At 52.1% G+C, this 19,493-nt stretch overlaps 2 protein-coding genes across 6 annotated transcripts in view; one reads left to right on the top strand and one right to left on the bottom strand.

Annotated features, from left to right (window-relative positions):
• Positions 1 to 531: 531 nt before the first annotated feature.
• On the top strand, positions 532 to 15,522 carry PHETA1 (PH domain containing endocytic trafficking adaptor 1). Of its 3 annotated transcripts, none has more exons than XR_003030030.2 (6): positions 532 to 771; positions 2,076 to 2,156; positions 3,238 to 3,382; positions 8,125 to 8,308; positions 9,068 to 12,864; positions 13,387 to 15,522. XR_003030030.2 is itself a non-coding variant. In XM_024977712.2 (4 exons), the coding sequence occupies exon 4, from the start codon at positions 5,301 to 5,303 to the stop codon at positions 6,033 to 6,035; it is 735 nt and encodes a 244-aa protein (XP_024833480.1). In that variant the 5' UTR covers positions 532 to 771; positions 2,076 to 2,156; positions 3,238 to 3,382; positions 5,285 to 5,300; the 3' UTR covers positions 6,036 to 7,937. The 3 variants fall into 3 exon arrangements, 1 of the variants encoding a protein (XP_024833480.1); XR_009491071.1 differs by lacking the exon at positions 8,125 to 8,308 and adding an exon at positions 8,007 to 8,124; XM_024977712.2 differs by lacking the exons at positions 8,125 to 8,308; positions 9,068 to 12,864; positions 13,387 to 15,522 and adding an exon at positions 5,285 to 7,937.
• Positions 15,112 to 19,493, bottom strand: part of CUX2 (cut like homeobox 2) — a 277,883-nt gene continuing 273,501 nt past the window's right edge. For 2 of the 3 annotated variants that reach the window (XM_059876039.1, XM_059876040.1), the window contains exon 22: positions 15,625 to 18,664. In XM_059876039.1, the coding sequence (XP_059732022.1) occupies positions 17,872 to 18,664 (793 nt within the window). In that variant the 3' untranslated portion in view covers positions 15,625 to 17,871. Of the gene's footprint in view, positions 18,665 to 19,493 lie in introns of all 3 variants that reach the window. The other variant, NM_001192597.3, reaches the window with a different exon arrangement.

The raw sequence follows: 19,493 nt of genomic DNA, 5'->3' as shown, positions 1-19,493 counted from the left end.
ATGTTTTTCTGGAACTCTCTTGCTTTTTCCATGATCCAGTGGATGTTGGCAATTTGATCTCTGGTTCCTCTGCCTTTTCTAAAACCAGCTTGAATATCAGGAAGTTCACGGTTCATGTATTGCTGAATAGTCCTATATTGACTGTCCTGACGCCTGAAATGTCCTATTCAACTTTTTTTTCAATAAATTAAATCACACGTTTTCTGCAGGGTTATTTTCCAAATGTAGCTGAGCGTTAAATTTGCTAGCCAAGGAGAAGTTTGAACACTCAAGCCTAGAGCTTTATTTAGCAAATAGAGGCTTTTTCCAGAGCAGTCCGCCGCCCCCTGTACCTAAGCCCTGGAAGCGCGTTGAGTCTCCGGGTTCTAACCTTCTACCCGGAATAGGACACTGGGAATTCCTAAACCAGTTGCTGTTCCTTTAAGAGTGGTTCCGGGGGCGGGCCCACAGGGCGTGGCGAATCCGGGGGTGTGTGCCGGATCCAGGGTGTCCAATCCTGGAACGAGGGACGAAAGCTGGGGCGGATCCGGCACGGGAAGGTTGGGAAGGGTTAAGAGGAGCGTCTTTGGGTCTCGGACGGTCCGGTTGCCTCCGCCTCCTTCTGTCGGGTCCGCGCTCTCCCGCGGCTGCGCCGGCTCGGCAGCCCGGGGGACAAAGCACTGCCGCGGCCGCCGCCACAACCGAGCGGGTCCCGGGCCATGGCCCGGCCACCCCCTGACTCCGCGCCTCCGGTCCCGCCGCTGCTGCCATCGCCCTAGGCCGTGCCGAGAGGTAAGGCCGGCCTGGCGCGGGGGGAAACTTGGGGCGGATCTGCATGGAACGCGGGACAGGGCTCGGACCGCCGTGGGCCTCGGGGTCCCCCAGGCAGTCTGGAGAGACCTCTGCTGGGGATCTGTCCTTTTGTGATTCCAAGCCAGCGGTAATTTTCCCGTCAGGGACTCCAGCTGCTTGGGCGTACTTGGCCGGTGACTCTCCAGCCCCATAAAAGATCTCTGCCGCTGAGGCAACTCTGCGGACTAGAGAGCTCCACTTGGCTCCCACATTCTGCCACCGACCACCTCATCCAGGGCTCAGGCTGTCTTTTAAGGAACACACCACACATAAAAGGAGAGAGGGCAAGTAGGAGCAATGGCCTGGGATGGTAGTCCTGGCATCCTTGAGGCCCCTGCCCAGGGCAGCACTGGACAGGAGTTCTTCAACACATGTTTTTCTGCCCGTGCCTGCCACACCCTCTCCAGCATGTCCACTGCTAGGTGACACTTGGGGCAGTTGGATCCAACCCTAGGACCTGACTTCTTTCCTTGAAATGAGTGGCAAAAAATAAAAAATAAAAATGCCATGCCTCAGTTTCCCCAGATGGGTTCTGGGCCATCTGTGTCCCTGGAGACCAGGAGCTAATTATTTGCCCTTGGGATAGTTTCTGACTGTGTGCTCACTACCTGCTCAGCATTTTGCAAGCTGTCTCTTCAAAATTAATATTTTCAATTCTGAGAGGGATGGCTATTAATGTACTCATTTTATACACAAGGCTGTGTTCTCAAAGCCCACGAAGCCTGGACTGGAGGAGGCGTGGGGACCAGAGAGGGTCTGGGATGGTCCCCTCCAGCTTCTTGCATTGTCCGGGACTGTTGAATCAGCAGCAGTGCCCGCAGCGGACTCTAAACTTCTTGGAGTGTGAGGAGATAAATTGGGGACCAGGCCCTCCCAGAGGCTGGAGCCTGTGCCCCTGCTGTTTTCCTTCACCTCCTTCCTGGCTAGGCTGGAGGAGGCAGGGCCATGGGCAGAGAGGGGTCCTGTGTTGGCTGATGACTTTGGGCTCAGGGTTGGAGGGGAAGGGGGCAGCTGCTAAGTTTGAGGGAAACTGCTCTTCATTTGGCCTTAATGGGTGGTGAGACTCTACCTCCTTGGGCTGACTGCCCAGAGCATGCCATTCTAGGCACAGAATTATACCTTTGGGCAAGTTATTTAAGCCCTCTGTGCCTCAGCTTCCACATCTATGAATGTGGGATGAGGAAAAGACTCCTCCTGGGACCATTGAGAGGTTTAAGTAGATAATCGCTTGACTCATTCTATAGGTCTTTGAGCACCACTACGTGCCAGGCACTGGAATTCCAACAAAGAATTTTGCCCTCCTCGAGCAGGCAAAAATGACCCAGGTAATTTCAGGCTGGGGTGTGGGAGAGTGATGTGGGGAGGGGGCTGGTGGTTCTCTTGTGTACAGATACCTTCTCCTCCTTGAGGAGGTGATGCTCTAGCTGAAACTTGGCCATCTGAAGATAAGGGAAAGGCGTTCCAGGTAGAGGGAACAGCCAGGGCAAAAGCCGTGAGATGGGAATATGCCTGGTGTGTTTGTGGAACAGCAAGGAGGCCAAGGTGGCTGGAGCGAGGGGGAAAGAGAGAGGAAAAGGGAACCTGGAAGACCTGGGGAAGAATGGATTTTATGAGACAGGGAGGGAGCCATGGGTGGGTTTAGAGTAGGGGAGGGGTGTGATTGGGCTTAGTTTATAGGATCCCTCCATAGGGCCAGGGGCGGGGCCTAGGAAGAAGTTAAGATCTTATCCTGCTGCTGCTACTGCTAAGTCACTTCAGTGTGTCCGACTCTGTGCGACCCCATAGACGGCAGCCCACCACGCTCCCCCATCCCTGGGATTCTCCAGGCAAGAACACTGGAGTGGGTTGCCATTTCCTTCTCCAATACAGGAAAGTGAAAAGTGAAAGTGAAGTCGCTCAGTCATGTCCGACTCTTCGCAACCCCATGGACTGCAGCCTACCAGGCTCCTCCGTCCATGGGATTTTTCAGGCAAGAGTACTGGAGTGGGGTGCCACTGCCTTCTCCAGATCTTACCCTAAAGAACACCAATAAGGAACAGGCATCGGTGGAGGCAGGGAGGCCAGTGAAGAGGCTACTGTAGCTGTCCAGGCAAGCCACGATGGTGGGGGTGCCGGGGAGCTAGAATGGGAGATGGCAGTGAGCAGAGATTAGGCCCCTGATTTGGAAGAGATTGGAGGGGGGATCAAGGTGACCTGATGAGAGTGACAAGATGTGGAGGTGGGGGGAATCCAATAGCCTTTCACCAAGACAGCCCCGAGGGGAGCATTTGGGGAGGCTGAGAAGAACATCATCAGCTACCAGAGCTTAGCACGGACTGTGCCTGGCACTGTGCTCAGCGCTTCTACATAGTCATTGTGTCATCGTCTCAACAACCCTGACTTAGGTGCTATTATTCCATTTTACAGATGCAGAAACAGAGGCCCAGAGAGGCTTAAAGCTTGCCCAGGATCACATAGCTTGGACACTCCAGAGCTGACATTTGAACCCAAAGAAGAGCAAGTCAAAACCAGAACTGGGCAGAGAGCAGGGAAGTGAGCTGTGGCCTGAGAGGTAGGAGGGAAATGGGGTGAGTACGGTGGGTGGTTCCTGTGTGAAATGGGGCTGGGGTCCACATGGGCCTTGCTGGGGAGTTGGTAGGAATCCCTCCCACTTTGCAGAGAAAGAAACTGAAGCTCAAGAGAGGGGAGGCCTAAGTCTGAAGTCACATAGCTCAGGGAGGCAGAGCAGAGATTAAATACCTTGAGTATTCAGGGGCTGTGGCCTTGGTCAGATCAACTTACTAGGTCAGGACAGGCTGATAATAAGCACAAGATCATGGCTCATGTTGCCTCTTCCAGGAAGCCCTTCTTGACTGTGTAGGCTGGTGAGATGAGGTGGATTGGGGATGGAGCAACTGCCTCTTCTGCCCTGGGTCAGGTCGCCTGTCTGGGCCCCACTGTAACCGGCTGCTCCAGCTGAACCGGAGGAGAGAGAGCCTCCTTTCCAGGAAAGCCTCATTCCTCCAGGTCCTGAGTAAGGCACTGCCCACTGGGGAACGAACATTAACTGAGCACCTACTGCACTCCAGCGACTTTATATACTTTGCTTCTTGAACAATGTGGCCACTGTCCTATGTAGAGTGAGGTTTTAAAGCAGGAGCTCAAGATGCATTTGTAGCGTGGCCATGGAAAACCCCAGGGGAGGGCGTAGCCACACTGGAGACTCATATGCCACCTAAGTCCTTCCTGGCCATCATATACTCCTTGGAGGGGAGTAGTAAAATCACTGTGGCCAAGTGCAGAGAGTTAGATTCCTCTGCTGCAAATGGATGCACAGTGCTCTCCCTCCGTCCTCTCTGACTTTTAAGAGTGAACCAAGTCCTGGGCCCTTTGTCTGGATTTTGTAACAATCTTTTATGCCACTCTGACTGCATCCCCTGCCTCTCCCCTTCCTCACTCTGCTCCAGCCTCACCAACAACCTCAAGCACACTAGCAACTTCCTACCTCAGGGCCTTTGCACTTGCTATTCCCTCTGCCTGGCATGTCCCAGGGGCTCAGTCCCTCACCTCCTTCAGGTCTCTGCTCAAATGTCACCTTCTCAGTACAGCTTTTCTTTTAGAATCAAACACACCTCTTGTCCTTAATACTTCTGATCTCCCCTCCCTGTCTTATATTTTCCACACCACTTAAGCCCATCTGACAGATGCACCTTACCTGTTTGTTAATTGTGTACTCCCTTCACCTGCCACCAGCATATCAGCACCAGGAGGGCAGCGACCCTCTCTGTCTTGTTTACTGCTCTATACCTAATGCCTAGAACAGTGCCTGGCACACACTAGGTGCTTAATAAATGTTTGATGAATGAAGTCCCTACTGTCCTCTGAAATAGATTCTGTTCACATCCCTTTTCATGGAAGAGCAAATCAAAGCTGACATCAGCAGAGATGGAATCCGACCACAAAAGGTCAGCTGGCCTGGTACCCAGGGGTGATAGAATTAGCAGTGCCTGAAACTGAGGCCTGGGTGTGGATTTCAGCTCTCGGCCCAACTTGCTTTGTGGCCTTGGACCAGTGGACTAACTTCTCTGTACTTTGTTTCCCCACCTGGCAAACGGGTAAGGCTAGTCCGGACACCTAAAGTTTGTTTCGAGATTAAATGAGTTCATATATATAAAATGCTTGGCAATGTCCTAAGAATCCTCACCATCATTTGGGGGAGGTAGGATGGCGGGAGAGTTAACCAGCCTGACTTCTGGGGCCAGCCAGACCCGGGTTCGAGTCCACTTTCTGCTCCTGAAGAGCTGTGTGAGCCCGGGCAGGCTGCGTCTGCTCTTTGAGCCTCAGTTTCCTCATCTGTGAAATGGGGGTGGCGGGGGGTGGGGGTGGTGATGAGTGCTGTGGCAGCCAGCGTTGTGTGAGGTCACCCGAGGCGGCGGCCGCATGAATAACCGCTGCCCGGGTTGGGGGACAACAGGTCCCGAGCGCACGCCATGAAGCTGAACGAGCGCAGCCTGGCCTTCTACGCCACCTGCAACACCCCAGCCGACAACGCGGGCTTCCTGTACAAGAAGGGCGGCCGGCACGCGGCCTACCACCGCCGCTGGTTCGTGCTGCGCGGCAACATGCTCTTCTACTTCGAGGACGCGGCCAGCCGCGAGCCCGTGGGCGTCATCATCCTGGAGGGCTGCGCGGTGGAGCTGGTGGAGGCCGCCGAGGAGTTCGCCTTCGCCGTGCGCTTCGCCGGGTCGCGGGCCCGCACCTACGTGCTGGTGGCCGAGAGCCAGGCCGCCATGGAGGGCTGGGTGAAGGCACTGTCGCGGGCCAGCTTCGACTACCTGCGGGTGGTGGTGCGTGAGCTGGAGCAGCAGCTGGCGGCCGTGCGCGCGGGCGGCGGCCCACCCCCGGCCCACCGGCCCCGCGCGCTCCCATCGCTCCCGTCCAAGGAGAATGGCTGTGCCGTCTGGAACGCCGAGACCCCCGCCGCCTCCGCCTCTGTCAGGGCCAACCCCAGCTCCCGGCCCGGCCCCGAGCCCCCGCCGCTGCCGCCTCGCCGGCGGGCCTCAGCGCCCAACGGGCCTCTCGATTCCGCCTCCTTCGCCCAGCTGCACGAGTGGTACGGCCAGGAGGTCAGGGCGCTGAGGAGCCAGTGGCTCAGCAGCCAGGCCCAGCCCTCAGAAGCTGGGGGACCCGGTCGTGAGGGAAATCGCCATCAGGGTCAGCCCTGAGGTCCCTGCCGGGTCTGCGTTCGGGAACTCAAGGCGCTAAGAAGATGCTGGGTTCTGAGGGATGTTTTGGGACCTCTGTAATTCAGAGAGAGCCTGGCCTTGAGGAGGCCACCGTGCCCGATTCTCAGGAGGATCCAGGCCCTAGATGATCCTCAAGCAGCCAGAGAGCTGGTTTTGTGGGAGCTGTAGCCCCAAACCGAGCCCAGCAGGTGCCTTGGTGGCCTGTCCTGAATCACCGAGCAGAGGTTTGTTGCTGGCAACAGGCCTTGGCAGGGGCGACTGGGACCTGCGAGGCTCTATGAGCTGGAAGGCACATGAGCAGTCAGCACTGGTCCAGACTGGGCCCCACGTGGTCAGGAGGCCAGGCTGTGCTACACCACACCTGGGCCTGACCTCCTTTTCCTCCAAGGCCCGCTGGAGGAGCTGCCTGACTGCCAGCCACCTTCCTGCCTCCATAAGCAGCAGGTGCAGAAAGGCAGCACCAGTGTGGGTTTTCATGTATGACCCGCACCAGGCTTCTGGCCTGGAGTGAGGCCCAGGCAGGACTATTCCTGGGGCCTCAGCCAGGCCTTGGGGTGATGCCCTGGGGCAGTAGACCCTCTGGCCTTGGGCCATGTCTGTGTGCCTGTGGCAGCTCTCACCCTTTCCCAACACTCCTTAACCACATCCTCTGTCTTCTCCCGGAGCCAGCTCTCCCACCCCTGGCCTGGGGCGGCGCCTCGCAGGAGCCCGCCTGACCTTGTCCAGTCCTGGACCAGGCAGCCATGGCCTGAGCTGACTTCCCAGCAGGTGCCTCTGGCGAGGAGGGGCCATGAGCTGACTCACAGCCCAGAAAGGGTGCAGATGCCAGTCTGATAGGGGCAAAGCCGCAGCTGCCAAACCATGTCTGGCTTCCAGAACCCTCTCCCACCATCACAGCCTATCTCCGTGCTCACCAACTCAGCCCCACTCTCGCCCAGCAGCATTCTGAGGAAGACCAGGTCTTGCTTTGCCCCGCGCCCAACTTCTGGTTTTACTGTTACTCACTCACCACAGTGGCCATTCTTCATCCAGGGAGTCTCTGGGGGCTGGGACACCCCTGGCCCTCAAGCTGGGTCATATTTACAGTCCTCAGTGCCTCAAAATCGGGACCCCCCTGAGGACACCTCTGCCCTAATCTTTATTTCCCCAGAGGCTCCCTCTTGGTGACACTGACTGGGCCCTTTGCCCCTTTCTGCTGCCTTTGGAGACCTTGGGGCTTGGGAAAGAATGGGTGCTGTCTGTCTGCAATCACCAGCTCACTGCTGGCTCAGCTGACTGGAGTGTCAGTTTTAATTTACTTTTTAATACTTCAGGGTGTCTTTTTCTCTCCTAGCAACAGAGTTTGGTATTTTCACTGTTTTTGTTTCTTGTTGGCTGGTGAAGGGATAGGGTGCCCTGGTTCTGGGCTTGGCCAGTGGCGGTGGGGAGTAGGTGGCACTGCCCTGGGGCGGGGGGTGGGCAAGGAGCCTTGGCTGAGGACAGAGGAACCTCAAGAATCTCACCTGGCTCTTTGCCTTCTCCCTGGTGAGCCCTGCTCACCTGTAGGTGCCTCTGGGGGTCTTGGTACGCTTTCCATCCCCCCTTCCCCAAGTCCTGAGTGGTGGGCAGGGTTGGCAGCTCTAGTCTATAGGCTCTGGGATCTCAGGGGGTGTTAGGAACTGTTAGGTGCCCATGTCCTGGCCAGACCCAGCTGGTGTGGTGAGGCGTTGGCCCCAGTCCTGGTGTAGGTTTACAAGCTCTAAAGGTACAGTCTCCCCCCTCCCCGCCAAAGCCCAACACAGGGTCAGGCTGTCTCCAGAGTTGGGCAGGGGAGAGAGATCAAGCATCCTGGGAGAGGGAAATAGAGGCTAAAATGAAATAAATAAAAAACTTATCAAGTAATGGCTGGTGATATCATTTTCTTTTTTTTTTTTTTGCCCCATCTAAACCCTGGATTGACTGGCCTGGCAGAGCCAGGAGCAAGCCCTTACAAGAGAAGTGACGAGTGTGTGCTGAGTGCTCCCTGGCTGATGCTCTGTCAGGAACATTCTTACCACCTCTTATGGCAGATACTGGCCCCCTTTTACAGGTGAGGAAACTGGCTCAGAGAGGTTAAGAAATCAGCCAGGTTCACACAGCTCAAAAGTATCAGAGAAGGGATGTAAACCTCCGGAAGCCTGTGGAAGAAGACAAGACTCTTTGAGAGGAACATGAGGCAATGGACTCCCCAAGTTCCTTTTCAGAGGGGAAGGCAGAAGAACGCAGGGAGGAAGGTGAGGTTTAGAAAGAAGGTCAACTGTGGGCTGAAGGCCTGACACCTGGGAGGGACCCCAAAGGGGAGAGCCACCCCTGTCTCTCCTCACTGATCAGGGCCCAGAGGGAGGAGGATTCTAGCACCAGTGCTAATTCAGAGGGAAATAGCCTGTGACTGACTAGTGATGTCTGCTGTGAACAAAGGATGGATGGCGGCCCTGTTTATGCTGTGTTTCTGTATCTGTTATCTGTATGGTTGCTGGGCTGATGGGGGATTCACAGACTGAAGGGGCTGGCCCAAGGTCATCCAGCATGATAGACTAGCCCTTAGGTCCTTTTAACATGGATTCAGAGCTGGGTCACATGCCTCTTGACAGTCTGGAAAAATCACGTTCATCGAGGAAAATGTGGCTTAGGATGAGTAACCTGCAGTTCTCAGTCTGCAGAGCAAGTTCAAAGAACAAGAAAAATACTAAGGTCAGGGAATCATGCTACTCATGAGCATCCAGGATATGCTGAGTAATTCCTTCCTGGTACCACAGCTGACAGATGGGGGCTGAGTCGGGATGCTGCCTGTGGCATTTGTGACCACAGCCACTGCAGGGCCTGGGGCAAGAATGGAGGAAACAGCAGGAGAGACGGCTCCAAGAGGGAAGGTCCCAGGGAGGGAAGCCCTCACCTGCAGGCTTCTTAGGAACATTTCCACGAAGCCAATGAAAGTGGAAGGGGTGACACGTCACTCAGTGTCCACCTGCTAACCGTGTTTCCTTTTGACTCAGGGGAGGTGTGCAGGGCACGTGCCTAAGAAGACCACAACATCCCAGGACCGTGGCAAAGTCAAGGAAGCTGTCTTCACTGCAACAGTCTTTGGGGGATATTGTATGTGTTCAAAAGGAATATTCTGAGAAGCCGCCTGGGGGCAGGGGATGGGAACCTTAAGGAGAGCAATCAGGTCAGAAGTTATGGCTCCCTGCCCAACATCCATCCACCCTAAATGATTAGTCAAATTCGGTTGTGCTACTCCCATTTGATTTGCAGGCACCGGCTAAACTTGACCTGCTAAAGAATGGCTGTGTGTTGGGGCGGTAGGTGAAATGAGTCAAGAGGGCCAAATGTATGGTGCTGGATGACAAGATTTGTGGTGGTGATCCCTTTTCATGTGTATAGATGTTAAAGAATGGCTGTGTGACCCCATTTTGGCCAATGACATGTGAGTGCAAGGGTGTTCTTGCTTCTAAAAAGACACAAAGAGCTCTGGGAGTAAGCTATGTCTGAAACCTGGAGCCGTGGCAGCCATCTTGTGATCATGAAGTAGGTCACGTTAAGGAAAAGATGCCCTGCTGAGTTTAGCGCACATTGAAAATATCCCTGAAGCACTGAATCATGGACCCAAGAACCTGCCCTTTTTCTAGAAGTCTTGTTGTTTGAGGTAATAAATGTTTAAAACTTTGGGAGAGGGGCTTTTTCATTATTAGTAGTCAGAGGCTTCCTAATGGACAGCTTGAGTGATAGCAGCTTCTCCTTTTAAGGTGCATGGCTCTGGGTAGCCAGCCCCAGAAAGGATGTTGTCAGCTTACTGGGGTGAAGGTTAGGGCTCGAGTGGGATTCTCTGGGAGAGGAAAAGGGCCACTTTACCCCCTCATCCTTTCCCTGGATGCCTTTTATCTCTCCTCTTCCAAGTGAACAAATATGGAGTGAATAGCCCTTCTCTCCCCCCACTTCTGGCCCAGTATCTTTTAACTTCCTTAACAGGGCTGTTTTGTCTCTACTTTGGCTAGATCTGGAGCCAACTGTCCAGCACCCACCCTTCACCAACACCCCTCCCCAGATCACCTTAGGCAAAGTTTGTTAAAGAAAAGGCCCTGCTACTCATCCCAGTTTCTACGATTGCACATCCAAACGGCGGTACAACGAGAGACTGCTGAAGTCCAGCTGCAGGTTTTGCATTTTCTGATCAAGACTTTAAAGGTGAGCCCACGAACTATTTTTTACTTAGGGTTTCAAAATGGATGCCCACTCCTGACAGAGGGCTCAGAGCTGCCTTGGCTTGGTCTACCTGTGCTCGGGGCCACGGCTGCATCTGTTCTTGCCAGGTGCAGCTCTGAGAGCACCTGGGCTGCTGCAACTCATTGTCCAGGGGCTCTGTTGTCATTGTTTCTCTAGTTATGGGGCCAAGGAATGGCGGGGCAGTGCACTCAGACCCCCCAAAACTGCAGCTCCTTAGAGAGCAGGGACGGGTCTGCCTCCCACGTACCCCTGAGGCCTGGCACAGTGCCTGGCACAGATACGTCCAAAATTGCCTCCCGGGACTTCGGTGGTGGTCCAGTGGTTAAGGATCAGTCCTGCAATGCAGAGGATGCAGGTTCAATCCCTGGTCAGGGAACTAAGATCCCACATGCTTCAGGGCAACCGCAAGCAAGTCCGGGCGCTGCAACTAGAGAAAGCACGCGTGTGGCAACGAAGACCCAGCACAGTTAAAAAAATTGCCTCCCGTGCCCATTCAGCTCATGTGATCCTGACTACAGCTGCTTGGGCAGGAGTTGGTCCTGAGATACCAGCTGAACCAATCAGGGTCCTAGGAATTTTGAATAGGTGGGTATGACAGACCAAATTGGATATGAGGTGGCCTTAGGCAGAGAACAGAATGGCTCAAGATAAAGTGAAAGAAAGTGAAGTTGGCTCAGTCGTGTCTGACTCTTTGCGACCCCATGGACTGTAGCCTACCAGACTCCTCCATCCATGGGATTTTCTAGGCAAGAGTGCTGGAGTGGAGTGCCATTTCCTTCTAGTGTCCTGAAACCTGGCTGAATTTCTTGCCTCTGGGTTTTCCAAGGTTTACTCTGGATCTTCCCAATAAACTGCACCCTTTAAGTGGATCATGATTTCTTTCAACTCAACAGTTACTGACTATGCCCAGACACCCAGCATCTGACACACAAACAAAGCAAAATGAATTAGAACTGCCTCCCGTTTACTAAGATCTATGATGTCTAAGTCACCTGGGGGGTGGAGGGAGGGGAGGATGTGGGTGTGGTTCCTTAAAATGCAGATTCCTGGGCCCTGGAATTTGGGGTCAGGAGGTTGCAGCAGGACCTAGGAATCTGCACTTTGAGTAGGAAACAAGGGATTTTAAGAAATGTTCATTTGATCTTCAAAGAAACTTATAAGGCAGGATGGCAGGCAGCCTCCCTGATGGCCCCTGCTGATCCTTGCCTCCTGGGGTCCACACCCTTGTGAAGTCCCTTTCCACAACGAATAATGGCAAAGCTGTGTAGCTGAGAGGATTCTATGGAAGCGACAGCGGGGCTTCCAAGTCTAGGTTGTAATAGGAGACACTCCAACCTCTGCCTGGCTCACTCTCAGCTGGCATGTCGTGAGGGCACTCAAGCAGCCCCTGGAGAGGAACTGCAATGCCCAAGCGAGAGCTAGCACCTGTTCACTCACCGTCTGAGCGCACCTTCTTGCCAGTGGATTCTCTAGCCCCAGGACAGCCTTCGGATGACTGCAGCCATGGCCCACAGCTTTAACTGCAACCTCAGAAGAGACCAAGGAGCCACAACCACCCAGTGAAGCCACTCCCACATTCCTGACCCACAGAGACTGTGAGATAAATGTTTATTATTTTAAGCCACTAAGTTTTGGTTGTTAGTAAGAGACAACAAATACAGGTAGATACTATTATGATCCTGTCCATTTTGCAGATAAGGAACCTGAGTCATTAAAGGGTCCTCAGGTCACCTAATAATAGAGTTTAATCCAGGCGAGGCTGATTTCAAAGCCATTGCTTTTTTATCAATAACTATACCCTAGGGGGCTGGAGAATGTCACAGACCATTAAAGAGATTAACTGTTTTTCCCCTCCCACTGTTGGCCAAGGGTGATCCCTACAGTTCTAGGGTTTAGAGGGGTGGCTCTACCCTCTGGGTACCTGCGAAGAGGCACACACTCAATACCTGAGCCGTGGAGCTCTTGGCCTTGAGAGTGATTTCTAGAAAGGTCATGCCAACTGTCATGGGCCAAACAACCAGGTACAGTCTGGCTTTCTCATTCACCAGGAGGTGGTGGGAAGTGGGGCTGCTGGCCCAACACAGCAGCTCAACTAGGAGGAAGAGAAGGTGGGAAGAGGAAGAAGTGGGAAGCAAGGGCAGCAGAAACCTGAGGTCAGGCCGGCACTGGGAGTGGGCCCTGCCATCTCCTCTGGCAGATGGAACCTCCTAACCTGGAAGTGCAAGTCTGACCATAACATCCCCCTGCTTCATACTGCCCATGGCTCCTCAGTGCCCTCAGGAGAAAGGCCTATTTCCCAGCATGCCGCGGGGGGCTTCAAGATCTTACCTTGTCCCTCTTCCTCTCTCCATCCTCACCTCAAATTCCAGCCTCCTTTGCTTTTGTTCCCCCATGGCCCTGTCCCACGTCTTGCCAGCTATTCCTTCTGCCTGCCTCTTATGCTTCTCTTCCAACTCGAATTGTCTTTCAGGGGTCAGCTGAAATGCCTCCTCCTCCAGGGAGCCTTCCTGGACCCCACTACTCATGCTCTCATGGGGTTTCCACCGTTTAAGCACTAAGCACACAGCAGGTACTCAATCCAAACTTATTACCTGAATGAACTGTCACCAAACCGCCCCCCAGCTCAGCTCTCTCCTCTCCTCTGTCCCCTGATCTAAACCTGCCTCTGCCTGCAAGGCCTTCCCTGCTCTCTCATTTCTCCCTGGTCTCTCCACTCCCGCTTTCCCATGGTCCTTAGCTCAGAATTCCACATTTCTGTGTTTTTGCTGAATTTTCCACTCCAGATGGGTAGCAACTGCAGACACAGTGTCCACACCAAAGCTAATTGTCCGGAGGGAGCTCTGGTTCCCACACCCCAAGGGCACCTATTCCCACAGGCTCTCAGGTCACGTGTGTGTGTGTGCCATCAGATGAGGCTTCCTCCTCCAGCCTGCCCCTCCTCCACCCCTGCTGCCACACTGTGGGGATTTCTGACTTCTGACCCCCAGAGCTGCAAAAAAGTGTCCACAGGGCCTGTCCTTCACTTTACTTTGGAGCAATTAATTATCCTAACCAAGGGGGAGGTCACTAATCATTTAATTCTCCCTGCAAGGATGTGTGGAAAAACTGGGGTGATCAGAAGGTTTCCAGACAAAGAGGAAAGGTCTGTCTTGGGATGCCACATGCCCTTGCCTCCCGGGTGAGTAATATTCAGTGCTACTTCGGAAACTCGCCTGACATTACTGGTTGAGGAAGAAAACAAACCTCCTGCAGCGTGACGCATAGAGACTCACCATCACGGGGTGAAGGAACCCAGCCCCCGCTCATGAAAACAGTAAGTAGTACTGAGCCCTTACATGCCACACACTGTCTTATGTGCTTTACACGCATCGTTATTTCTGATAATGACCTTTTGAGTTGGCTGCTGTGATACCCCCATTTTACAGATGAGGAGACTGAGGCCCTAGTTATACAGGCACTGCTGTGTTGGTGACCAGGGAGCTCCTCATGGCATTTTTTCATCAGGAAGCCGGAGGCACCTGCCACTCACACACCCCACTGAGGTGGGCACAGCTGGTATACTGACTGGTCTCAGGGCCATGGCCTGTGGCCTCCAACTGGGGCAGGGCACAGTCTTGGCTCCTCAGATGTAGACCCAGCATCTAACCAGCTTCCACCTGTTGCAATGAGTGGAAAGTGGATTCCAGTCCTTCCATCTTCCTCTGTTGGAGCCCACAGCACAGTCACAGCCGAGATGTCCACCGGACCCAGGCAGCTGGCACAGGTACAGACAGAGGCAAACCGTGCTCATGTGTCCTAACAGGGGCAGCCACTCCTCAACTAGCTGTTGTCATGTTGGGACCTGGGCCCAGTAACCTCGAGTTTTAATGGAATTAAAACATTCTTTAACACTATACACAAAAATAAACTCAAAATGGATCAAAGACCTAAGTGTAAGACCAGACACTATAAAACTCTTAGGAGAAGACATAGGCAGAACACTCTGACATAAATTACAGCAATATCGCTTTTGAATCCTCTCCTAGAGTAATGGAAATAAAAACAAAAATAAACAAATGGGACCTAATTAAACTCAAAAGCTTTTGCATAGCAAAGGAAACCATAAACAAAACAAAAAGATAACCCACAGGAGGAAATATCTGTGAAGTACTACCAACAAGGGATTAATTTCCAAAATTTACAAACAGCTCATACAGTTCAGTATCAGAAAAACAAACAACCCAATCAAAAAACGGGCAGAAGACCTAAGTAGATATTTCTCCAAAGAAGACATACAGATGGCCAACAGGCACATGAAAAGATGCTCAATGTCACTAATTATTGGGAAAATGCAAATCAAAACTACAAGGAGATATCACCTCACACCAGTCAGAATGGCCATCATCAAAAAGTCTACAAACAATAAATGCTGGAGAGGGTGTGGAGAAAAGGGCACCTTCCTACACTGTTGGTGGGAATGTAAATCGGTGCAGCCACTATGGAGAACAGTATGGAGATTTCTTAAGAAACTAAAAAACAGAGCTACCACATTATCCAGCAATCCCACTCCTGGGCATATATCCAGAGAAAAACATGGTTCAAATGGATATAAGCACTCCAATGTTTGTTGCAATGCTGTTTACAATAGCCAAGACATGGGAACAACCTAAATGTCCAACAGATGACTAGATAAACTGTGGCGCGTATATACAATGAAATATTACTCATCCATAAAAAGGAATGAAATGATGCCGTTCGCAGCAACATGCGTAGACCTGGAGATTATTATGCTAAATGAAGCAAGCCAGACAGAGAAAGACATGTATCACTTATATGCAGAATCTAAAAAAATGATATAATTGAACTTATTTACAAAACAGAGACATACAGACTTAGAGAATGAGCTTATGATTACCAGAGGGGAAGGGAGCGGGGAGAGATAGACTGGGAGTTTGGGACTGAATGTACACACTGCTATATTTAAGAGAGATAACCAACAAGAACCTACTGAATAGCATGGGGAACTCTGCTCAATACTCCATAATAACCTAAGTGGGAAAACAATTTGAAAAAGAATAGACACATGTATAACTGACTTTGCTGTGCACCTAAAAATAACAACACTGTTAATCAGCTATACCCCAGTATTACATGAAAATTTAAAAAGAACATATACATACAAAAAAAAAAAATCATGGTTTTTACCTGACAAGCCCTCATATTTTAATGGTGGCGAATGAATTTTAAAAACCAGTTTTTAAAAATACCATTTTGTAAAATACTCAAGGGCAGATCTGACCCCCAATCTGCAGCCCCAACTCCAGAACAAAGCAAACAGGACACCCAGACATTATTATACAATTCTGTATTGAGTGACGCGTTTATTACAGAACATGTTCCTTTTGTTTTTGTTTTTTTTTAAATTTAAACAAGGTTCATCACTCTCTCATAGAAACGGTTTTGTGGGGTTTTGTTCTGTTTACCGTTACAGGACGTGAACCTGACAAAGTTGTTCACAGGTCTGCTAGCTTTAAGTACAACAGGATTTTCCATGTTCGAAAGACTATATGCTAAGTGCTTAATCAAATCCCGTCACATAAAAGCCAGATTTAGTCCTTTAAGAACTGCAGTCTGCATGTAAGCCTGGATTTCAGTGTTGTGTGGCTTTCAACAGTGAAAAGTGGTGTGTCTCCCACGATTGCCTTAGTTGGGACAGGGCGGTGGTGGCTAAAAGGAGATGTTTTCATTTGTTCCAGATTTGATTACTCTGAAAATTGGTCACTGTTTCCTATTGTCAAAATATAAAAATACCTTCATCTGGATAAAAATGTATACAGTGGAAAACTCTTCAATGCATAGCCTGGGTTTATGGAAAAGGAGGTTTTCCAGCAGGGTCTGCGTTGTTCTTTATGACTGGTGTGGAGACTACAGCCTGGGCTGGGTGCATGAGAGTTGAGATTTCTGAACGGCCCTCAACTGAGCCCTTCTGCTCACTGGAGTTTGCCGGCCTGGGTTTCAAGATATTTGCTCCATCCTTGAAATCCCTGTCAACCATCTCTCCCTCTGGTACTGGGTTGGCACCATGACGACCACCTTTTCATTGTCATTCTGGATGGAGCTGATATGGCTGCTGTGATAGCCCCATTTTACAGACGGAGAGACTGAGGCCCTAGTTATACAGCTAGGACAGGGGCACTGCTGTGTTGTTGACACAATATGGTGACTGGTCGATCCAGATTGGGAGCTCTCCCTCTAAAAACCAAGGTGATAAAGACACCGGAGGGAGGGCTTCTCTGAGTTGGGGTGCTGAGTCTTTGTTCTCAAAAAGGTCACGTGTTAGAAGACAGGAGGCTGGACTTGGAGACGGATGTGGTGGTCATGCTGCAGTGAACTCAAACCTTTGAGCTTCATTCTGCACAAACCTGGAGGTGCAGACGCTTTCCAGAAAGCACCAGGGTCAACTTGAGAAGGAAGATGATGAGAGGGGAGTTGGGGGTCTCTAGTCTGATGAACCTATTTTTTGGTGTGGGGTGCTGAGCTGGGTGCTTGTGGGATGACCAACACTGTTATTTTCTTAAAACACAAGGAGAGGAAGATGGCAGCCACAGTCTTGCTCTGGAAAGCCAGTAGGGAAACTTCCCATGCTGTGGCCACAATTCAGGTTGAGGAATGGCATCACTCTGGTTCAAGTGCCACCCTCTAAACTCTCGCCCCGGTACCAGGCTTTCCAAAGGATCTGGAAGCACGTCTTGCCTTACAGGTGGATGAGATGGAGATCCACCCGCTGTGGTCCACAGGTTCCTGACGAGAGGGAGTGTAAGCAGTTTGTTTTGTACCATGTTACAGCTCAGAGAGGATGGTTGGCCACAGCCCACGTCTCTACAACACTTACAACAGCACAGGACATCTGTGTTATCCAGGTTGCAAAACAGACCACCAGAATGAAACACACCCTCACGGCATCGAAGTTTTCCTTTAGAGTCTTTTGGACTTTCTCTTTTCAACATGGTTTCTGGAAGGGCAGTAGCAATGCAATGTGTCTCACAGACAGACGTGGAAAAAAAAAAAAAAAAACCGCAGTTCAAAGGTTATCTAAATTTTGGTCAGTCTTATAGTGTTTTGTGATGGCTTTGAACAATTGTCTCCTTTTAATCTCATCTAGTGGCAAAAAAAAGACACAACTTCAGTGTATACTTCGCAACAGTTGTGACAGCATCCTGATTTTATAACTCTCTGTTAATATCAAAACAGCATTAGCTGGGAATAAATTCCAAAGGATCCTTTATTAAAATATCTAAAAGTGGTCTATAAATATTTATTTTTCTAAAAGAGTTTGGAGCTTCCAACTGAAAATGTGGCTCCACTTTGCTTCTGCGTCTGGTAGAGAGGCCAGCAGGGAGAAGATGGTGCTCCCTGGGGAAGGGGGAGCTGTAAAGAGGCAGCAGGGGCTCTGGCCCTACCTACTCACTCATGACTTCATAGAGCTCGGATTACAACAAAAGCGGAAGACGGCGGGACCGTAACGCTGCTGTCCTTCCGGGGCCCTGTCCTGTCTGGGAGAGTTGGTGGCCACCGGGTGCGCCCCTCGCCTCCACCTTCAGAACTCCCACTCCAGGGCCTCCTCCCGATTGGCAGCCCGCTCCAGCCGGTAGATGATGCTGTTCAGGTTGGCCATCTTCTCGTGCCGCCGCTGCAAGTTGGGGTTCACCTTGGTGCTGGGGTGCAAGGCCCCAGTCGTGTCGGCGGTAGGGCTGGCACTCGGCACCTTGGCAGGGAGGGTGCTGGGTGGGGATGGGGAGATGGGGGCTGAGGAGGAAGGGACAGGCGACACGGACATCATGAGGCCCGGCGAGGAGGCGGCTGAGGGCGAGTTCAGCGACACCTCCAGGCTGCAGCGGGAGGACTCTGAGGCTGACTTAAAGCTTAGGGGGTCTGGGTGTAGCCGCTCCCCGCCCTCACTCTCCGGGAGAGGGTGCAGCGAGGGGCAGGCCGGGGTGGTCCCGCCTGGGAGGAGGAGCCCTGGGGCTGCTTTGGGGAGTCCGTCGTCACTCAGAGGGTCAGGATGCACCTCTTGGGGGGAGCCTTGGCCTTTGTCTGGCTCCTTTGAGTCCTGGCTGCCGGCTTGTTCCTCAGCCTCCTCAGTCTGTTCCTGCTTAATCCTCACTGGAGTCTTGTCCTGGGAAGTCAGGTGGGTGACGCTCTCCTCGGGAGCCTCCTGAAGCTTTAGTTCCTTCACCGTAGGCTTCTGGTCCTCGGCCTCCGAGTCGGGGCTCTGTGGGGTGGGGTCTGGGTGGGAATGGCCTGGCGGTAGGATGCCAGGACCCCCACTGGGGTCGAGGTCTGGTTCCTCTTGGGTCCCCTCCACCAACATCTCCCGGCGCATCCGGGACCTGGGGCAGAGACGGTGGTGAGCAAGGTGCTGGAGTGGACAGCTAACCCAGGAGTCAAACCCAGTGAGTGGCCCTGTAACCTCACCCACTTCCCGGGGGGGGGGGGGCGGGGCTCACTATGCATAAGCTTCTTCACATGCAGCATCCTAGTAAGCCCTCTCAACAACTCCAGATGGTGGGCTATCATCATCCCCACTCCAGAGGAGGAAACAGGCTCAGAGATGCTGGGTGATATGCCCCAGTTTCACAGCTGGTAAGTGGCAGAACCAGGACTTGAACTCAGGACTGTTGGATTCCAGAGCTCACAATCCAGCCCTGTGCGGTCTAGTGCAGCAGCCACTGGTTACACGTGGCTCTCTCATTGTTAACAGTTGTTATACTGACTGCATGTGGAAATGGTTGCATTTGTAAAAGTGTTAGTGGCTCAGTCGTGCCCGACTCTTTGCGACCCCATGGACTGCAGCCCACCAGCCTCCTGTGTCCATGAGATTTTCCAGGCAAGGATGCTGGAGTGGGTTGCCATTTCCTTCTCCAGGGGATCTTCCCAACCCAGCGATTGAACCTGGGTCTCCTGTACTGCAGGCATATTCTTTACCGACTGAGCTACAAGGGAAGCCCTGCATTTGTATATACTGGGCTAAATAAAATATGCGTGTGTGCTTAGTCATGTCTGACTCTTTGCAACCCTAGGGACTATAGCCCACTAGGCTCCTCTGTCTGTGGGATTCTCTAGGCAAGAATACTGGAGTGGGTACTATTACATTAATTTCATCTGTCTCTTTTTGTTTAGTTTTATTTTTAAATTTTTCTTCAACGTGGCTACTAGAAA

This window comes from Bos taurus, chromosome 17 (genome assembly GCF_002263795.3).
Source record: "Bos taurus isolate L1 Dominette 01449 registration number 42190680 breed Hereford chromosome 17, ARS-UCD2.0, whole genome shotgun sequence".
NCBI lineage: Eukaryota > Metazoa > Chordata > Mammalia > Artiodactyla > Bovidae > Bos > Bos taurus.
Note: the sequence above shows the minus strand (reverse complement) of the source record. Positions and strands in the feature narration are given on the sequence as shown.